Source organism: Micropterus salmoides, unplaced genomic scaffold (genome assembly GCF_014851395.1).
Source record: "Micropterus salmoides isolate LMB-PRFRI ecotype aquatic unplaced genomic scaffold, ASM1485139v1 Ms_hic_scaffold_11, whole genome shotgun sequence".
Lineage (NCBI taxonomy): Eukaryota > Metazoa > Chordata > Actinopteri > Centrarchiformes > Centrarchidae > Micropterus > Micropterus salmoides.
In genome coordinates this window covers 15,712,636-15,733,569 of record NW_024040152.1, presented here as the reverse complement: position 1 = coordinate 15,733,569, position 20,934 = coordinate 15,712,636, and the positions used below count along the sequence as shown (strand labels likewise).

The 20,934-nt window shown below is 42.6% G+C and overlaps 1 protein-coding gene across 7 annotated transcripts in view; it reads left to right on the top strand.

Annotated features, from left to right (window-relative positions):
• myh14 (myosin, heavy chain 14, non-muscle) overlaps positions 1 to 20,934 on the top strand; it is a 33,643-nt gene extending 12,709 nt beyond the window's left edge. For 4 of the 7 annotated variants that reach the window (XM_038711301.1, XM_038711300.1, XM_038711297.1 and 1 more), the window contains 36 exons: positions 248 to 346; positions 506 to 649; positions 752 to 966; positions 1,062 to 1,214; positions 1,529 to 1,702; positions 2,020 to 2,193; positions 2,284 to 2,398; positions 2,781 to 2,849; positions 3,814 to 4,019; positions 4,152 to 4,273; positions 4,558 to 4,627; positions 4,713 to 4,873; positions 5,557 to 5,665; positions 7,711 to 7,842; positions 7,941 to 8,147; positions 8,295 to 8,432; positions 8,668 to 8,791; positions 9,444 to 9,615; positions 9,726 to 9,938; positions 10,097 to 10,241; positions 10,327 to 10,533; positions 10,726 to 10,830; positions 11,090 to 11,242; positions 11,565 to 11,813; positions 11,905 to 12,018; positions 12,103 to 12,201; positions 12,289 to 12,501; positions 12,596 to 12,757; positions 12,857 to 12,985; positions 13,105 to 13,193; positions 13,272 to 13,395; positions 13,507 to 13,715; positions 15,354 to 15,462; positions 15,936 to 16,108; positions 16,305 to 16,328; positions 17,125 to 20,934. In XM_038711301.1, the coding sequence (XP_038567229.1) occupies positions 248 to 346; positions 506 to 649; positions 752 to 966; positions 1,062 to 1,214; positions 1,529 to 1,702; positions 2,020 to 2,193; positions 2,284 to 2,398; positions 2,781 to 2,849; positions 3,814 to 4,019; positions 4,152 to 4,273; positions 4,558 to 4,627; positions 4,713 to 4,873; positions 5,557 to 5,665; positions 7,711 to 7,842; positions 7,941 to 8,147; positions 8,295 to 8,432; positions 8,668 to 8,791; positions 9,444 to 9,615; positions 9,726 to 9,938; positions 10,097 to 10,241; positions 10,327 to 10,533; positions 10,726 to 10,830; positions 11,090 to 11,242; positions 11,565 to 11,813; positions 11,905 to 12,018; positions 12,103 to 12,201; positions 12,289 to 12,501; positions 12,596 to 12,757; positions 12,857 to 12,985; positions 13,105 to 13,193; positions 13,272 to 13,395; positions 13,507 to 13,715; positions 15,354 to 15,462; positions 15,936 to 16,108; positions 16,305 to 16,328; positions 17,125 to 17,314 (5,291 nt within the window). In that variant the 3' untranslated portion in view covers positions 17,315 to 20,934. The remainder of the gene's footprint in view (positions 1 to 247; positions 347 to 505; positions 650 to 751; positions 967 to 1,061; positions 1,215 to 1,528; positions 1,703 to 2,019; positions 2,194 to 2,283; positions 2,399 to 2,780; positions 2,850 to 3,813; positions 4,020 to 4,151; positions 4,274 to 4,557; positions 4,628 to 4,712; positions 4,874 to 5,556; positions 5,666 to 7,710; positions 7,843 to 7,940; positions 8,148 to 8,294; positions 8,433 to 8,667; positions 8,792 to 9,443; positions 9,616 to 9,725; positions 9,939 to 10,096; positions 10,242 to 10,326; positions 10,534 to 10,725; positions 10,831 to 11,089; positions 11,243 to 11,564; positions 11,814 to 11,904; positions 12,019 to 12,102; positions 12,202 to 12,288; positions 12,502 to 12,595; positions 12,758 to 12,856; positions 12,986 to 13,104; positions 13,194 to 13,271; positions 13,396 to 13,506; positions 13,716 to 15,353; positions 15,463 to 15,935; positions 16,109 to 16,304; positions 16,329 to 17,124) is intronic. The other 3 variants (XM_038711302.1, XM_038711303.1, XM_038711299.1) reach the window with 2 other exon arrangements.

Sequence of the window (20,934 nt, the reverse complement as noted above, 5' to 3'; positions counted from 1 at the left end):
TTTGAAAGATAGAAACACTCTTGCTGTCTAAATAAGCTGCCTCATTTACAGCGTAGTTGGGCGAATTTACCTTGTCGTATATTGTGACTCCTGTGTTTATTTGTGACATGCAAAATAATTTGATTATTTAAAGATTTATATATATTACATATACACTATAAATTCTGATTTGGAAAGGATACATTGCTAGAAGTAGACCAGGACTAACTAGCTTCAGCTGCACATGTCCATGACGACATAAATCCAGACCTCCTTGAAAAGTCCCGGGCCACCCGTCAGGCCAAGGATGAAAGGACGTTCCACATCTTTTACCAGTTGTTGTGTGGAACTTCAGAGGAGACAAGAGGTGAGCCAAAGTGTCATAATGAAATACGGCTATACTACAGAATATGCTGCATGTTATTTTGGTGAAATACACCAGTAAAATGTATCCATGTCCTGTGGTAATTTATGTCTTTTCTACTTAGCTCTCTCTGTTTCACCTTTTTTTAATTTCCATCCCTAGCGGACCTGCTGTTAGGAACTGCTGATGAATACCGCTTTCTGAGTGGAGGCTCCATTCCTGTTCCTGGTCAGAGCGATTCAGAGAACTTCACCCAGACCATGGACTCCATGGCTATTATGGGCTTCACCCCAGAGGAGTCAATATGTAAGAGAGGGGATGATAGAGACGAGAGAAAGTAGTTTACTTCTTTCCGTTTGGATCCGTGCTATAAATCACCTTCCCTCTCCCTGTCATACCTCTCTGCAGCCATGCTTAAGGTGATCTCTGCTGTGCTCCAGTTTGGAAACATTTCCTTCATGAAGGAAAAGAACCAGGATCAGGCCTCAATGCCGGATAACACAGCTGCTCAGAAACTGTGCCATCTGCTGGGCGTCAATGTGCTGGAGTTCACTCGGGCCATCCTCACTCCCAGAATCAAAGTGGGTCGAGAGTATGTGCAGAAGGCCCAGACGAAAGAACAGGTAAGATCTTATGTGCATAGACATTTGTAGTCATACAGATAAACAGATATTTGTTCCTATGGAGTGTGTCTAATAGTGTATCCTTGTTCCTCTAGGCTGACTTTGCTGTGGAGGCCTTGGCGAAGGCCACATACGAGCGTCTGTTCAGATGGCTGGTTCACAGGATCAACAGAGCTCTGGACCGCAGACAGCGACAGGGAGCCTCCTTCATAGGGATCCTTGATATCGCTGGATTTGAGATCTTCCAGGTTTGTTCATGTAATGATTGTATGTTTGTATGCAGTAGGTCAGTAGTTCAAATTTAACATACATAAGGGGTGATGTTTGACTTTTGCTATACCCCAGCATTAGTTCTGAAATGTTTGTGATAATGGATATTTTATTTTCAAGCCAGTGTTTCCCTTTATTTGTACATTTTAAGGATAGGTTACAGTTAGTATTAGGTTCGGGCAAGTGTTATAGGCATGTAGTGTCACAAACGCTACAGTGTATAAGTGTGTGTGTGTTGTTCTATAGGTTACATTACATGAGTCTTTGTTTGCTTTCCTGAATCCCTCTGCAGCTAAACTCCTTTGAGCAGCTGTGTATCAACTACACCAATGAGAAGCTGCAGCAGCTCTTCAACCACACCATGTTCATCTTGGAGCAGGAGGAGTACCAGCGGGAGGGCATCGAGTGGAACTTCATCGACTTTGGCCTGGACTTACAGCCCTGCATTGACCTCATTGAGAAACCAGTACATACACACAGCGGAACACAAATTATCATTAATTGATGAGAATATAGAGGCTGACAGTCCATATTTACTTTCCATACAAGTAGCGTGCATTGTTTGGTTATTGTAGGAAAATAGCATGATAAGGTTCAGGTTGAGGATTCAATCTGTGGCACACAGAACCTGTTCGCAATCAACCCCACCCACAGATGAAGGAATGAAAGAGAATAAAAGAACATAAAGAGAAACATGCAAAGCACACAATCGCACACTTTGATTCGGTATTCCACTTGAAAGTTTCACTCACAATAAAGGTTGTTTTTCCCTGTCTCTGTTAGACCCACCCGCCTGGTGTCCTGGCCCTGCTGGATGAAGAGTGCTGGTTCCCCCGTGCAACAGACCGCTCTTTTGTAGAGAAGCTGTCTGCTGAGCAAGGCAGCCATCCAAAATTCTTCCGATCAAAGCAGCCACGTGGGGAAGCTGACTTCTCCATCATTCACTATGCTGGCAAGGTATCCTATCATTTCTTGAACAAATTCCACGTCTGCCATCTTTCCCACTCAAAGAAACCGAGTTGAAAATGTCCCCGCAATGTCTCTCAGGTGAACTACAAGGCAGATGATTGGTTAGTGAAGAACATGGATCCTCTGAACGACAACGTGGCATCTCTCCTCCACCAGTCGTCGGATCATTTCGTCTCAGAGCTTTGGAAGGAGGGTAAGACTGATTTACTGTAGCGTTCAATCACTACCATGTACAGTAAACCTTTAATTTATGGACGTCATATGTGCACAGTATGTAAAAATGTATGTAAGAACTGTACTTTAAACTGAAAAATTTGTCAGTTATAAAGGTTTCTTGTGCGAAATGTACTAACTTTACTGTATTTTTTTCTCTTCTCTTTCTCTATGATGGAACTATTCTATCTTTCTGTCCATCTCTGTTCTTTTTCCTTCTTGTTCTCTCCTGTGTTTGCTTACTCTTGTCCCATTTCCTTCTGTTCTTTTCTCTTTCCTCTCCACTAATTTTGTGCTCACATGGGCTCCTTCTTTCCTTCCCTCTTATTTTTCTCTCTGGGCCTTCCTTCTTCCTGCATCAGATATTCAAACTCTTCCTCGTGTGTACTTCTTTGACTCCTATGCCACACTACAGGCTAATGGCTCCGACAGTAGGTTCCTCTCCTCCTCTGCGTGTCACATTCCTCACTCCCACCTCTGCTTGCATTGCTCCTTTGTTTTTTTCAGTGTTTGATTGTCGTGTGCCCTTTTGTGTAATTGTTTACTCATTTTAGTTTCATATTTGTTCTGTAGTATTCATTTTTCTATCATATTCTCACTGTGCTGTTGAAACAGTTGTTCTCTCTTTTACTCTGTCACCAAGTCTTTTGCTTTTAGTGACAGTGCTTGTGTGATGTAGTTTTTTTCCATTCATAAAGAAGTAATTCACCTCCTTTTTATAGAAATTGAACAGTGTCTAGGTAGCAGCATGCTTTCGATAAGAGTTGTGTTGCACAGTACTGCCACAAACAACTGGAGCAGTTTTATGAAAACCAACCATGTGCAGGCAGAACTGTGATCCTGAATGAGTTCTAGAGATGTTACATATTGGCATACAGTGGTAACATTTAAATAGCTTAAATAGTATAATGGTATTACTAATATAGAAATTTGGGTTATTGTGGAATTGGCAGTTTTGTATACAACTCAGTCAATACAACCGTCAAATCAGGAACATAATAAGTCAGCACTTTTTTTTTCAAATGATAGACAGAGAAAGCTGTAGTCATGCCTGTTCAGACATGTTCAAGGTTAAGCTAGAAACCTGTTTTGCTCTTGCACTGTACTAATTCTGTATGTGTATCTTACTGGTCCATATGGGTAAGCAAATAAATTCTTTTGTATTTGCTTTGAAACCATATGATTGCATCTCTAATGAGCTCCAAATCCATTGTCCACCATCTGATATCATCTTTCCAGAGACTTGATTGCAGATGTAAAATCATAATGCCATGGCATTAGTATGGCATTCATACAGACATGTCCATGTCCAAACCAAGTCTGGTAAACCCTATTCACTCCACTTAAGTCATACTTGCTGCTGAAACTGAGACCTTTGTGTGTTTTTTGGTTCAGTGGACAGGATCGTGGGTCTTGACCAGGTGTCGTCGGGAGACAACAGTGGGCCCGTCACGTTCGGAGCAGCAGGACTCAAGACGAAGAAGGGTATGTTCAGGACTGTTGGTCAGCTTTACAAGGAGTCTCTCACAAAGCTGATGGCCACGCTGAGGAACACCAACCCCAACTTCCTCCGCTGCATCATCCCCAACCACGAGAAGAGGGTAAGACAGTAGGACTAGAGGGGTAACAGGATAGATGTGTTTGAATTAAATCTTCCATTTATTTCACTTTCTCTTGTCTGGTCTGCTTGTCTTTCTCCCTCTCTTCCTTTGTGTCGCTTGTGGCTCGCTCAGGCCGGTAAGCTGTCCCCCCATCTGGTTTTGGACCAGCTGAGGTGTAACGGAGTTCTGGAGGGGATCCGTATCTGCAGACAAGGCTTCCCTAACCGCATCCCATTCCAGGAGTTCAGACAGAGGTGTGCGTGTGTGTGTGTGTGTGTGGGTGTGATTGTATTTTTGTATCACAGAAGAGACTGTAAACAGACTCCAGTCAACTACCTTTCATAACCACCTCTCTCTCTCTCTCTCTCTCACACACACACACACACACACACACACACACACACACACACACACACACAATAAATGCCTCTTCAAGCATGTTCTCTGGCATCTCTGGAATGACCTTTTTGACACATCCTCAGTTTTGTGTCTCTTGCTTCAGAACACACACGCTTACAAAATCACTTTTGTCTCCCAGATATGAGATCCTGACTCCTAATGCTATTCCCCGCACCTTCATGGATGGCAAACAGGCATCAGAACTCATGGTAAGTCATTTTTATAGTAGCCATAAAAATACAATATTTTGGAAATTGCTAACCACTGTTAACTGGATGCCGTTTCCTCATTCAGATCAGGGCTTTGGAGCTGGATCTCAACCTGTTCAGGGTGGGTCAGAGTAAAGTCTTCTTCAGAGCTGGAGTCCTGGCTCACCTGGAAGAAGAAAGAGACCTAAAGATCACTGACACCATCATACGCTTCCAGAGCGCCTCCAGAGGCTACCTTGCACGCAAGTAAGAGTTTTACCTAAGAATAAACATTAGCAGAGAGGGGGAGCTATGATAGACACATGCTTATTTAGTTTGTAAGCCACTCTAGCCTACTTTGCACTGAAGTGTTGTTATCATTTTTAAATATTTGTTATACTACGATTTAACTTGAGTCATCGGCCACTCAACAATCACTTGTTTACTAACTGAAACTAAAGGGATAGGAGAAGGCAAGTGGGGTTTCTCTGTAAGGAGCGCTCGCTTGCTGCTGTTTAGGAGGGCGTTTTGTATTTCGCTCTTAAAGTAGCATCAATATTTAATCTTTTGTCAGCCCCTATCAGTGACTCAGGAATTGCAACAGCATTGAAAGGTATTTGGCACCGCTTCTGGAAGCTTGTGAATAAATAATAAAGTTGTGTTTTTATAATGGAGACAAAAAAAATGCTATATTATCTGCTTTTTTGCATGACAACAAAATTTCTTGCAAAAATGTCAAAACTAACACACTGTTAGTACTGCCCTATAACTGAGCAGCGTAAATGTTAGTAGGACGGTGGAGTACAGTTAAAAATGGGACTTAATGAGCTTATTCCTGCAGATGTTTTTTCTGCTGTAGTTCCTATGTCTGAAAGGACAATCCGCCACTTTCATTCACACACCCATGTGTATTTTTGTGGATTTATTGTTTAATTTGTATTACATCCCAGAGCCTTTCTGAAGAAGCAGCAGCAGCTGAGCGCTATGAGGGTGATGCAGAGGAACTGTGCTGCATACCTCAAACTCAGGAACTGGCAGTGGTGGCGGCTGTTCACCAAGGTACTGTGCACACAACTACATTACAACAGAGACGGGGAAATATACAGTGGGTACGGAAAGTATTCAGACCCCTTTAAATTTTTCACTCTTTGTTTCATTGCAGCCATTTTCCAAAAATCAAAAAAGTTCATTTTATTTCTCAGTAATGTACACTCAGCACCCCATCTTGACAGAAAAAAACAGAAATGTAGAAATTTTTGCAAATTTATTAAAAAAGAAAAACTGAAATATCACATGGTCATAAGTATTCAGACCCTTTGCCGTGACACTCATATTTAACTCAGGTGCTGTCTATTTCTTCTGATCATCCTTGAGATGGTTCTACACCTTCATTTGAGTCCAGCTGTGTTTGATTATACTGATTGGACTTGATTAGGAAAGCCACACACCTGTCTATATAAGACCTTACAGCTCACAGTGCATGTTAGAGCAAATGAGAATCATGAGGTCAAAGGAACTGCCTGAAGAGCTCAGAGACAGAATTGTGGCAAGGCACAGATCTGGCCAAGGTTACAAAAAAATTTCTGCTGCACTTAAGGTTCCTAAGAGCACAGTGGCCTCCATAATCCTCAAATGGAAGACGTTTGGGACGACCAGAACCCTTCCTAGAGCTGGCCGTCCGGCCAAACTGAGCTATCGGGGGAGAAGAGCCTTGGTGAGAGAGGTAAAGAAGAACCCAAAGGTCACTGTGGCTGAGCTCCACAGATGCAGTCGGGAGATGGGAGAAAGTTGTAGGAAGTCAACCATCACTGCAGCAATCCACCAGTCGGGGCTTTATGGCAGAGTGGCCCGACGGAAGCCTCTCCTCACTGCAAGACACATGAAAGCCCGCATGGAGTTTGCTAAAAAACACCTGAAGGACTCCAAGATGGTGATAAATAAGATCCTCTGGTCTGATGAGACCAAGATAGAACTTTTTGGCCTTAATTCTAAGCGGTATGTGTGGAGAACACCAGGCACTGCTCATCACCTGTCCAATACAGTCTCAACAGTGAAGCATGGTGGTGGCAGCATCATGCTGTGGGGGTGTTTTTCAGCTGCAGGGACAGGACGACTGGTTGCAATCGAGGGAAAGATGAATGCGGCCAAGTACAGGGATATCCTGGACGAAAACCTTTTCCAGAGTGCTCTGGACCTCAGACTGGGCCGAAGGTTTCCCTTCCAACAAGACAATGACCCTAAGCACACCGCTAAAATAACGAAGGAGTGGCTTCACAACAACTCCGTGGCTGTTCTTGAATGGCCCAACCAGAGCCCTGACTTAAACCCAATTGAGCATCTCTGGAGAGACCTGAAAATGGCTGTCCACCAACGTTTACCATCCAACCTGACAGAACTGGAGAGGATCTGCAAGGAGGAATGGCAGAGGATACCCAAATCCAGATGTGAAAAACTTGTTGCATCTTTCCCAAAACGACTCATGGCTGTATTAGATCAAAAGGGTGCTTCTACTAAATACTGAGCAAAGGGTCTGAATACTTATGATCATGTGATATTTCAGTTTTTCTTTTTTAATAAATTTGCAAAAATTTCTACATTTCTGTTTTTTTCTGTCAAGATGGGGTGCTGAGTGTACATTACTGAGAAATAAAATGAACTTTTTTGATTTTTGGAAAATGGCTGCAATGAAACAAAGAGTGAAAAATTTAAAGGGGTCTGAATACTTTCCGTACCCACTGTACAACACACATCTGCAAGTGATCACTGACGTGGCTGAAAAGCTTCAATTCTTTACTTTACTATTAAACTTTTTTACTTTGATTTAGTTTATGTTTGTTGCACTTGTAAAGCAAACTTGCAATGGTCGAGTTGTGATACAGATTACTAGTTGGTGCAGAATGTATTAACTAAAGCAAAGGCAACAGGATTGGGTTTTAGAGCCTATCAAGAGAAAAAATATGTTCTAAAATCTATACGTTGACTTTAGATCCTTGACAAGGGAAAGAAAAATAAAATCAGCCCGTTGCAGGAAATAAAATCATAGGGGATGCAGGAATGGGGATGTCCTTCACATTGACCTCTGATCCTTGTTCTGTGCCAACCAGGTAAAGCCCCTGCTGCAGGTGACCCGGCAAGACGAGGAGATCCAGGTTAGGGAAGCCCAGCTCCAGAAGGTCAAGGACAAACTCACCCGAGTGGAGCAGGACTACACTGAGCTGGACAGGAAACACGCTCAGGTAAACAACTCTTCACCTTGTTGTGCTGCCGGTTCCCCCCTCTGCTATTAATCAGTGCCTCGATCGTCACTCCTTCTCCTCCACCTCTCCTTGTCTAGCTGATGGAGGAGAAGTCAGTGCTGGCTGACCAGCTGCAGGCGGAGGCGGAGCTGTTTGCGGAGGCAGAGGAGATGAGGGCCAGGTTGGCCAGTCGGAAACAGGAGCTGGAGGAAGTGCTGGGTGAGCTGGAGAGTCGATTGGAGGAAGAGGAGGAGAGAGGTGTGCAGATGACCAATGAGAAGAAGAGGATGCAGCAGAACATACAGGTGAGGAGATTAAGTAAAATCAGAAATATGTAATACTGAGTGACATAAAAAAACAGAAATGAAAATCAGTAACATCACTGAAGTTAAATTAAAATTGTCTTTCCCTCCCTTGCATGCTATTAAATCATGTCCTTCTGTCATTGTCAGGACTTGGAGGAGCAGTTAGAGGAGGAGGAAAGTGCCCGACAGCGCCTCCTGCTGGAGAAGGTCACCTTGGAGACCAAAGTGAAGAGTCTGGAATCCGACCTGCTGAATGCAGTGGAGCAGAGAGACAGACTCAGCAAAGTGGGCATCTCGCTAAAGCTTTTTCATCTTGTGCACGAATGTTAGATAAAACAGTATTTATTATTATTATAACAACAACCCCCATATATACAGTATGTATTTTGTATCTGCTTGATCCTGTGCTGACACCTTTATGTCAAATGGAAAACTCCACTGCTTGCATGCTCCTGCAGGGTGTACATGTTTTATATATATTTCATGACCCAATGCTATTTTTTTATTTTTCTCTGAGCAGGAGAAGAAACAGCTTGAAGAGCGTCTGAGTGAGGTGACTGATCAGCTCACTGAGGAGGAGGAGAAAACCAAAAGTCTGAACAAACTCAAGAACAAACAGGAGGCTGTCATCGCTGACCTAGATGGTAAATGTCCCAATGCATTTTCTACATAGTTGTCAGTCTTTCTGATTTGTTTGCATGCTCATATTTTATGTGTAGATTGCAGAAGTTACACAGATTGTCTGTGAAAGCGTTTAGTATTTTGAGTTATATTTTATTTACATTTGAATATTTTTTTTTGCACAATGTGAAGTTGAAGCAACTTTCTACGAATTTAAAATGTTTAAATACGATATTTTTTAAATTCCTGTAAAAGAGTGAATAATTGATGTCAGTATAAAGCATACTAATAACCTCCATAATTTTGTCCATAGCTAGAGGAATGTTACGCAAATGCTATTTGCAGAGAGTGTTGCTTTCTCTGCAAATAGCTGTATTATTTTTCTCTATTCTTCTATTATTCTTATATAACTTGCATTTGTTTATTCCATATTTATATATTTCTACATTTATTTATGTCATCTGTATGTTTGTCTGTGTGTAGGACCTTATCACCAAAGCAAATTCCTTGTATGTGTAAAACACTACTTGGCAATAAAGCTCCTTCTGATTGTGATTGTGATTCTGGTTACATTGTAGCACCCAACTTGACTGGTGGTATCCCTTTTGTCCAACCTTGTCTCAATATTTGCAATTTCTGCGATCTGTAATTCGTCGCTTCTATAAATGTGTGCAGAACGCCTGAAGCGTGAGGAGCAGGGTCGCCTAGAGCAAGAGAAGTGGAGGAGGAGGATGGAGAGCGAGTCGGTGGAGGCCCAAGAGCAGCTGTCAGACCTGGGCATGCTGGCTGCCGAGCTCAGGGGCAGCCTGGCTCAGAAGGAGAAGGAAATCACCACCCTGCAGGGCCGGTGAGACACAGAACAGTATATAACAGACACACAGTAACACATAGGCTTGTCATATATTTTTCACACTGCGCCCCTCCCTTAATTCATCTGTCCTTCCCTGTCTCTGTCAGGTTGGAGGAAGAAGGAGCGCGCCGTGCCGAAGCTCAGAGGGCGCTTAGGGAGGCCATGTCCCAGGTGTCTGAGCTGAAGGAGGAAGTGGAGAATGAACGAGGGATGAGGGAGAGGGCAGAGAAACAGAGGCGAGACCTGGGGGAGGAGCTGGAGGCTTTGAGAACTGAGCTGGAGGACACTCTGGACACTACAGCTGCCCAGCAGGAGCTAAGGTAAATCATAAGTACATAAATCATAATAAAATTTTGACTTTGAAATTCAAAAGTTCACTTTTTGTGTATTTGTTGTCAGATCAGGACTGAAAAAGAAAGTTTATTTCAAAGGAGAAAATTATTATCGAATTTTTTGTCTTCCTCTTCCGTCTACACAGGTCTCGTCGGGAAGCGGAGTTAAATGAGCTCCAGCGGTGCGTTGAAGACGAGACTCGCCGCCACGAGGCCCAACTGTCAGAACTCAGAGTCAAACACAGCGCTGCCATAGACAGCCTCCAAGAACAGCTGGACAACAGCAAGAGAGTAAGAGAAACGCCACATTCAAAAACAGATGCACATGTAAACACGCACCTGTCGCTCATCGTGTGGCAACTGCGTTCTCTTTCAGGCACGTCAGTCCCTGGAGAAGGCCAAGGCAGTGCTGGAGGAAGAGAGGCAGAATTTGACCTCGGAGCTCAAGAGCCTCCAAGGGGGACGCATGGAGAGCGAGAGGGGCCGCAAGAGGGCTGAGAGTCAGCTTCAGGAGCTTAGCGCAAGACTGGCTCAGGCCGACAGAGAGAGGGAGGAGAGGGAAGAGCGTGTGCACAAGCTACAGGTGCAAATAGATACAAACACGCTGATATTAAGCCTTCAATTCATTTATTTTGTTGTTAATTTTTTCTTTGTATCTTTTAAACTTCAGAAAATCAGATTCTTATTGTATATTGTGTAACAATGTATTTGTTGTGAATTAATCTTTGTTGTAAATTTACCTTTATCCCCACTCTTTTATTCCCACTTCTGTCAGTGTGAGATTGAGGCTCTCTCCAGCAATTTGACCTCCTCTGACACAAAATCCCTTCGGCTCTCAAAAGAGGTCAACAGCCTGGAGAGTCAGCTGCATGATGCAAAGGTAACTAACTGAAAACACACACACAGCCAACAAGGTGGGGTCAGGTGTTATGTTAGGCATTGGCTTTTGGGTTACAGCCACAGAAACCTTTAGCACCTATAGTTGAGAAAATGGCAATCATTTTTAAAACACCTTGAAAAAAAATCCTCCTCTTGAATTGAGAAAAATGAAAGAATTGGCTCCTGATTCAAAATAAAAACACCCACACATGCACGGACTGTCACCAGACCTTGGCTGACACACTTGGATTCTCTCTCAGGAACTGCTGCAGGATGAAACTCGTCAAAAGATGGCTCTGGCCGGGAGGGTTCGAGCGCTGGAGGAGGAGAAGAACGGACTGATGGAAAGACTCGAGGAGGAGGAGGAGAGAGCCAAAGAGTTGACCCGGCAGATTCAGACTCATACACAGCAGGTAAATCCCACGCAGGCTTTGTTTAACTCATCTCTTTAAAATACGTGCCAATCAATCAGTTTATGTTATTCCAGAGCATCGTCCATAGCAGTAAAATATCAAAACTAACCCATCAAATACAAGACAAATCAGAAAAACACAGTAGATACATACTTAGGAATATCACATTTGACCTTCTCATATTTCAAGTAGTTTCCAGTTCACAATATCTGAAGTAGACCAAAGATGTAGAGTTGATGGTTAGGCGTTTTCTTTGCTCTGTGAAGTTTCAACAAACACATCCGCGACATTTATTCACCACCTCTCTGCTCCACCCCTGCAGCTGGCAGAGCTTCGTAAGCAGTCGGAGGAGGTGAACACTGCGGTGGAGGCCGGAGAGGAGACCCGCCGGAAACTCCAGAGAGAGCTGGACAGCGTCATGCAGAGGGAGCGGCAGAAGGAGGAGGAGAAGGAGAGAGTAGAGAGGCAGAGGGAGCGACTGAGGGAGGAGATAGAGGACATGACGCTTGCCCTGCAGAGAGAGAGGCAGAACTGCACGGCCCTGGAGAAGAGGCAGAAGAAGTTTGATCAGGTCAGAACCTTAAACAGGGTGCGAACATGCGAGTAAATGTCCCTAAAGTATTTTCCCTTCGCTGCTAACTTTGTCTCCTTCACCCCCTCAGTGTCTGGCAGAGGAGAAGGCGGTGAGCGCTCGGCTGGCAGAGGAAAGGGACAGAGCGGAAGCAGATAGCCGAGAGAAGGAGACAAGACATCTGGCACTTTCCCGAGCCCTGCAGGTAAACTAATTGAGAGCAGAAAATACAAGAATGTTTGTTATGTCTCTGTGCTTGTGGTTAATATTCTTGTGTTTATGTGCGTAGGAGGCCCAGGACCAGAGGGAAGAGCTTGAGAGGGCCAACAAGCAGCTCCGTCTGGAAATGGAACAGCTTGTAAACCAGCAGGACGATGTCGGCAAGAACGTAAGAATCTTCCTCTTAGGACAACCTTTGTCACTTCTCTGTCTCAGTCCTCAGTGCGTCACCTCCTCTTATCTGCCCTTGTGTTAGGTTCACGAGCTGGAGCGGACCAGGAGGACTTTAGAAACAGAAGCCCAGAACCTGCGAGTTCAGACGCAGGAGCTGGAGGAAGAGCTATCGGAGGTGGAGAACTCGAGGCTGAGGCTGGAGGTCACCCTGCAGGCGCTCAAGGCTCAGTTTGAGAGGGAGATAAGCACCAGCGAGGAGAAGGGAGAGGAGAAGAGGAGGGCGCTCAGCAAACAGGTGGAGAGAGGAAGGAGAGAGGAAATCACAGAAGGTGTTGCTGTTGCTCTTTCCAATATCTCAATATTTTCTTATGTGCTCCTTCCTATGCCAGGTAAGGGAGTTGGAGATCCAGCTGGAGGAGGAGAGGAGCCAGCGGTCCCAGTCTGTTTCATCCAAGAAGCAGCTGGAAGCAGAACTGCAGGAAGCTGAAGCCCAAGTGGAAGCAGCCACCCGTGGAAAAGAGGAGGCTGTGAAGCAGCTACGGAGGCTGCAGGTAAAACAGAAATCTCCCTACACATAATCAATGCTTTTCTGTACTTACCAATTGCATGCATTTTAAAAAAAAAACTATAACTGCCTATAATTGTATCAGGGTCAATTGAAGGAAGTTCTGCGTGAGCTAGATGAGACCAAGTTGGCTCGGGATGAGGTGATCGCTCAGTTGAAAGACAACGAAAAGAAGATCCAAACACTGGAAGCAGAAGTCCTGCAGTTCACTGAGGTGTGTGTATTTGACTGAAACCCAGCAGAAATATGAAGAAATAATGTGTTTTTAAATGGTTTTTAGTGTTATAAGTCACTTTTAAACCCCTGGGTGTGTGCACTCGTTTGTCTGTGCAGGAGCTTTCTGTATCAGAGAGGCAGAGGAGGCAGGCTCAGCAGGAGAGGGACGAGATAGCGGATGAGATGGTCAACAGCAGTTCTGGAAAGTTAGTATCACTTTCTGTTAATCAGCGCGTGTTTGGTAGGACTTTTGTCAGTGTTATTAACATTGTATGTTTTTCCAGGACGGCACTGTTTGAGGAGAAGCGGAGGTTAGAAGCGCGAGTCAGTCAGCTGGAGGAGGAGCTGGAGGAGGAGCAGAGTAACTCTGAACTGCTAGCAGAGAGGCAAAGGAAGACTGCTCTACAGGTACGGCAGATGCACCTGCACATACACCCACATCCAACGCTCTCTCTGTCACCTGTTACATGCATGTAAGCATACACGTCATCATTGCTGTCCTCTCTGCTCACGGTCCAGGTGGAGACTCTGACCGTGCAGCTGCAGGGAGAGAGGACTCTGGCCCAGAAGGCAGAGGCAGCTCGGGAGCAGCTGGAGAGGCAGAACAAGGAGCTGAAGACCCGACTGGGGGAAATGGAGGGAGCAGTGAGGGGCAAACACAGGCTCAGCGTCGCCGCACTGGAGGCCAAGATAGACTCGATGGAGGAGCAGCTGGAACAGGAGAGACAGTGAGAAAAAATACACAGACGTGCATTAGTATAATGCGTTTGAAAGAAACCTTTCCCTTGTGTCATTTGGTAACTGGGTATTTGTTTATGAAAACAAAAAAATAATGAGGGGCACCAGGGGCAATACACATTTTCTACATAAAGTAGACTACATATTAAAGCTTACTGTGAATACTATATAATGAGGGACGGTGAATTAAGGCTACTCCATTTTCAATATACCTCCCTAGAGGTTTTTTGGTCCCACACAAACCATGCCGTGACATTAATTGTAAACAGCTCATATCATATGAATGAATGAATTACTGTAAATGTTTATTATTGTGTCCTGAATATAACTATGTCCAGCCCACATGGGACTACAAGACACCAGAAGTCCATACAAGCCAGGACCAGAGTGCAGCGCATACATTTCCAAACAACAGAGAAAGTCCAAACAATAGAAAAACAGCGAAAGCGTCTTTCACAATCAAATGGTTCGCGAGTCGGTCCGGGCCCGCCATGATTAATTGTCCCATAATCACGGGCCCCCGAGCCACGGCGGGGTCTGTGGAGGATAAATGACCAGAGTTATAAATGAAAGGGGCTTGCGGTTACGGAGATCTGAAATGAATGTATGCCTATGGCAGTGTTATTTGATTTCCAATTAATAGCGCCACCTAGATGCCGATTGACAGCAAATTTGACACAGTGCCTCAGGGTGGCGTGTTATATAAGGTCCCCGAGTTTGGTGTATATCGGCCGTTGCAAACCTGAAAACCTTGAAAATCCCATTGAAATGAATGGAATTGTCTGACCATATTTGAGCTTCGATTATAGCGCAACCTTTTGGCCGAATTGCACCAAATGATCAGGGCCCTCAGGGAGTCGTCCCACATTAATGCTCCAAATTTGGTGTCGATCGGCCATTCCAAAGCGAAGATATGACATAATTTCCTGTTTATAGCGTTTTTCGCAAACTAGCTAGCATATAATTGCGACATTTTTTGCGGGATCAAAATTTCCTCTACAAACGTTCATCAGCTTATCTGTGCCAAGTTTGGTGTCGATCGTACTTGTGGCTACGGAGGAGTTAATTAAAATAGGTTTTTCAGTTTTCGCAATGTAGCGAAAAAAAAGTTTAGCCGGAAATGGGCGTGGCCTATACTACGAGATTCAGCTCGATCCCCCGAACGTGTGGTTAAAGGTTTTTGATATCCGCCGTCATGAGCGGGAGTAGCAAGCCCAAATGCGTTGACCTTGCTTATAGCGCCCCCTAGAGGTAGAAGTGTGTGGATTTTTGCGCTTCAGTTACTTTCAGGGGCTTGTACCTACCCTGTGAGTTTTGCGTCCCTAGCAGTTACCATCTAGGCTGCAGTAGTGGAATTAGCGGCGGAAGAATAAAAATAAAAATAAAAACGAGAATGATTACAATAGGGTTCCCAGCCGCTTCGCAGTACTGGGCCCACTTCGGGCTTGGACCCCTAAAAATGGGACTCACTTTCCACTTCACCCAACTTCGCACAGCTCTCATGGTTATAATAAACACTCCAAATAAATATACCAAAAACACAATAAGAATGTAATGTTTTGGCTTGATAGATGTTTTGAATTGCTTGGTGCAGCAGGTATCTTATAATGGACTTTTTTGTCTCTCAGGGAACGAGCCATGGCCAACAAACTGGTGCGGAAGACAGAGAAGAAACTGAAGGAGGTGATGATGCAGGCAGAGGACGAGAGAAGACATGCAGACCAGTACAGAGAACAGGTAAGACAATTAACATTATCCTGACATCAGCAAAGGGGAGCCACAAGAGGATACAGCATTAAATAATCATTTAATGGGGGTCAGATCGGATAAACTCACTGCTCTAATTGTTGCCCCGTGGCACAAAGAGAGTGTTAAAAAATCATTCTAAAATGAGTGATTTATCCGGCTTAATCCAACCTAATCCTAATCCTGCCCCGGCATCTGTGTGTTCATTGGGAAGGTAGAGCGTATTCCACTCCGAAAAATAAACCCCTCAACCACAGCAGAGACACAGACTCTCCTCCCAAAACATCATCTGTGATAATCTGCCAGGTTTAATCTGACTCCTGATCCCTATCAGTCCTCCTGCTCCCAGACTAATCTCTTTTTATACACCCGTCCCCTTCTCTTCTCTTCTCTTCTGCGTCTCACCCCGGCCTCTGCTATACGCCCTGTCCTTTTTCCTCCTCTTCCCCCTCCCCTTCCTCCAGCTGGATAAGTCGATGGTCCGCCTGAAGCAGCTGAAGAGGCAGCTGGAGGAGGTGGAGGAGGAGAACTCTCGCTCCAACGCCCAGAAGAGGAAGCTGCAGAGGGAGCTGGAGGAGCTTGCCGACAGCGGTCAGAGTATGACGCGAGAGATCACCTCTCTCCGCAGCCAGCTCAGGTAACCACACGTGTGGGTGTGTGCGTGTGTTTTTCTGTCTTTAATGATCATCATTTATTGTTGTTTTGTTTGTTTGTTTTTAACCCCGCCATTAACTTGATATGATTTGTTTTGCTTTGTTTTTTCGTTGCATCTGTTTGTGTCCATCTAACATTGACAAACTATCCATCTGTCTCACCGTCACACCAACACTCAGCATCCCTGAATGGAGACCAGATAAGTAGGTCACTGTGTGTGTCATGTTTTTATTATTCGTTTGTGTGTCTGTGTGTGGAAGGGTACATGTACAGTTCATATAGTACATCTGTTGGATATTTTTTATTATGCATTTCATCTGTAGTTACATAACATGTCATTTAGATGATTTAGTGATAATCTTTCATGCTAAACATGTTTGCAAACTGTTCTGCTGTTCTCCTTCCAACGAATCGCACTGTCATTAGACAGAAAATGAATTGAAGACCATCAATTACTAATTGATTAATCATTTAAGTAATTTATCAAGCAAAACTGAAAGCAAACATGTGCTGCTTCCTGCTTTTAAAAATGTGAAATTTTGCTACTTTTTGTGTGATCAAAGTGATTGCTTGTTTTGCCTGTTTTATATTCCCAAGATATAAAACAAAGGCAAAACAAGCAATCACTTTGAACTCTTTTCTGACTATTAAGGTGGAAAAATTAATTAATACAAATACACAGATTATATAATATATACTATAATATAAACGGATCAATAGATAGTGAAAATTATTGTGAGAAGCAGCCTTAGTTTTAAGTATTTAAATGGCTGATCTACCGCATTGGCTAAATACGAGACAACGATGAAGATCAGTCTGAAAAAAGATAACAGCCAGAGGAAATAATTCTGTCTGTGAAATTAAAATTCATATTTATTTGGAAGGATTTCATGTTTCATTTAATCTAAAAAGTCTAAAAAACACTTTGTATCTTCACAAAACATCTCACACTGCAACCAGCTGGTTCCCAGCAAACTCTAACGCTCTCCTCTTGTTCAGGCGTGCTCCTTTGCCCCTGGCGATGCGTGGACGCAGAGCGCTTGTCGACGACCTCTCGTTGGAGAACTCTGACTCGGAGGAGCCCCCTGCCTCGCCGACCCCTTCCTCTGGATTCCCAGGGACCCCGACTCCTTCCTCCGAACACAGCCTGGACCCTCCGCCGCCCTACAGTGTGAACACCACAGAGTGATGCGCAGATAGACTCACATAATGTACACACAAACACACGCACACATCTGCCTCTCAGAGCCTCCACAACTCAGGGGTGAAGGAGCAACATGCACACAGTACATCACAACACTGTAGTTTATAAAGGTTAACGATGTAGGATGCACACATCAGGCGCTATTACTATAAAACAACCTCACTAAAAAAACAGAAGAAGTGTAAAAATTAGATTTTACAAAGAGGCATCTGGAATTGATTTTTATTTTGTAACAGACTGCGACGTAAAAAAAAACAACATAGCAAAGACTGGAAATTTCTACATTACATCTCTGTAATAAACTTCTGAGAAACTAAACTACATCTCCCAGAGTTCCATGGGGAAAGTGAATTATTATCAACTAATGTTATGATGCTGTACAGTAAGTAGAAGGCAGGCAACATGGTGGTCATGTATTTTACATTAATAGGTATTTAAAATCTAAGCCATGTTTATTAAGCCTTTGATGAGAAAATACAATCTGATTTCACAAAGGGCTGCTGGACGGTGAAAATACCTCTTTTCAGAAAGGTGTTGTGAAAAATGTATCTAACAATCTAAATGTATCAACAAGAGACGTCAAATACACACATGGAGAAGAGAATTCACCTTCTTTTTACGAGCGTGTGCAAATGTGATTTCTGACATTTTCATATGTCATAGTCATAGTAAAAAAACAAACAAATGAGAAACTTTGAGTCATCTGAAAAATAGTATAATATGAAGACATTTTGGGTGAGTTTCCAAAAGAGAAATGGCAATTAGTAACCAATGTGTAACTTTTATTGGAAATGGTTGATCAGAAACTGGGACGTATTGCAGTAAGTTTCATAACATATTGATCTAATTTTCATATCATTTGTCAGAATTGTAGAGACAAATAACTGACCATAAAAAGCAGCCTACACGCAGTACAGCTGCACAAAGTTGTTTTAAGTGATAAGTCTGTTTTCTCTAGATTAGACACAGTATGTTGTTAGACAAAGCAGTAGGTAGTATTAGATAGTTTCTTAAACTAAAGTCTTCACATATTTCTTCAGAAATTTGCATAATTTATATCAAATGTGAACTTAAGTTATTGATCGCTGGTTATTTTCTGTACAACTCTGTCTTGTGGAGAAGCATGTTAATCTGACGTTGGCCTGAACTGGGTTACGTTCATGGTTCAGACTTGTTTCAGTCAGCGTCACAGTATCAGGTCTCGGAGGTGAATTTGCATGGAAAACTTTTCTGGTGGAGAACTGGTTTGAGCTTGAGTGTCTCCCGCAGCAGCATAACTACAAACCTGTGGAGAACTGTATTAATTGATCTTTTTATCTAAATCAGAACAAATTGTGACAATGGATCTTTTTTTCTTGTTTTAGACTGATAAACACATCACATTTTATTTTGACAAGCATCTTGTATATTGTAATTTTGATTTTTATTGAGTAACTGTGTAAATTATTGATCAAACAAAGCTTTTGTGTTTAACCAAATGGTGGGCGTATGGATGAGAAAAAGGGACTTAGTACCAGGAGTAGTAGTAAACGTAGAGTAACTGTAGAATAGAGTAGACGACAGGAGTGTAGAGGCTGCTTAGGGTTTCTGCTATCATCCAGTGACTCTACTGGAGTTATTCTAAGTAGAATAAACTCAGTCTCTGCTCCCAGTTCCTGTTTAGAAGATTCTAGAAAAACTGAGCAAGAGACTCAAAGCATTTTCAGATACTAGTAGTATTAGATAAAAAATGACAATGGGGAGTAAGGAATGAATTTTTATGAAGAAACAAGTAGAACAGAAAGTAGACTTTTTTTTAACCTAGCTATCAACTTAAAATGTGTGTGTGTGTGTGTGTGTGTGTGTGTGTGTGTGTGGTGTCAACCAAACACAAGCGGCTTGATGACCCTGCTGTGAAACAGACAATGTTTTTTTTTTGTCAAACCTGGTTTTAAAGATGTTTCTCTTTAGGTGAAACATCTGCATTTTCCTCAGCATGTTGTATTTATTGTTTAAAAGACGATGGTCTTTTTTCAATTTTATTTTTGTTTATGAGCTTTTTCAGCACCTGTTTGCCTGTCCAGGAAGTTAACGTGATGTCTAGTTTTTGAATTAGACACAAATAGCTACGCTTTAAAGGAATGGTTTAACATTATGGGGAATTTGCTAAGTCAGTTTCTTCCGTAGAGTTAGATGAGAAAATCGATACCACTTTCATATCAGTTTGGTAAAATATATTGTTATATGTTGTATGTTTGAAAACAAAAAACAGAGTTGCGTTTTTACGAGCTGAACTATGTCTTGGCCAGACACAGTAAGCAGAGACTACAGGAAGTCACTGCACTCAGACAAGAAATAGTCTGGAACACAACTCCCCATAAAACTGCATATTGTTGTTTTTACATTTAGTTTTTTATACAAATTAAACCTACCTAAAATAAAACGTGCAGGGCCAGGCTACCTGTTTCCCCCATTGTCTTCTGGGTGTAGCTTCAAATTTATTGTACAGATGTGAAAGTAACACAACAAAAAAAAATCCAAAAAGGCTTTTTCCCAAAATGTACAACTATTCCCTTAAATCAGAAAGAATGTCACTGGCGCTTTAACTTTCAATTGGAACTAAAGAAAGATAAAGATTGTGTAGCTGAAATCACAAATGTTGTTTCTGCACTTGCTCTGAATGTTTTCTTTTTATTCTGGTTATATATAAACTATATAGCAAAGGATTACTGATCGTGTTGGTGTTTACCGTTAAATACGCACAGGGCCAGTTCAGTTGTTGTCGGTAATCAGGGCTGTCTGCTCCCTCTTCTTCCTTCTGATTTAAATTAACAGGTGTATATTTTAATGAAACAACAATGCAAAGCTAACATCTGCACTGGCAAAACAAGAACAATAAGCGTGAACGCGTCCTAATGTCCTATGTGTATCCATATATTAACCTGTTTTAAATATTTTATTCCACGCCAGGTTCACTATGATTCACAGTTGGTGACCGGTGAATAAAGATCAAACCACTTGGGTCAAGAAAGAGTTTGACTACTGACGACATATATTTAATGCCCTATTAAAGGGTTTTATTGTTTGTTTTCTGTATGTACAATTATTTTGTTTTAGCAATATGCAAAGGATTTGTGTTCGAAGCTTTGTTTATTAAGATATTGTGTAAATGCACTTTACACATTACCAGTGGAGATAAACACAACTGGACTTGTCATTATGTTACGTCTGCTTTGTCGGGTTGTAATTTATCTCAAAGAGGCCGACATAGCATTAAGCCAAACGAGTTGACATCACTTGTCATCAGGATACAGTCTGTCATCTCAGAATGTCATATCAGCGTCTAAACGTGGCGACTCTGTTCATGCCTTGATAGACCAAAATCTGAATGAGGGTGGATTAAACTGCTGGAACGAGAACAGATGAGTTCTGTTCATCTGTAGCAAGAGACGAGGCCGGTGCTTCTCTTAAGGTGTTATTTTTCTCTGTGTGTTTGTTTATGGTTACTGTGCAACTTAAGACATTTTGGAAAAATGTGTTTTATTGTTTTAGCCTTTTTTGTTAATGATGCTGTAATTATAAAACATCTGACTGGGGTTACCTTTAATATATGTCATTGGTTTTGA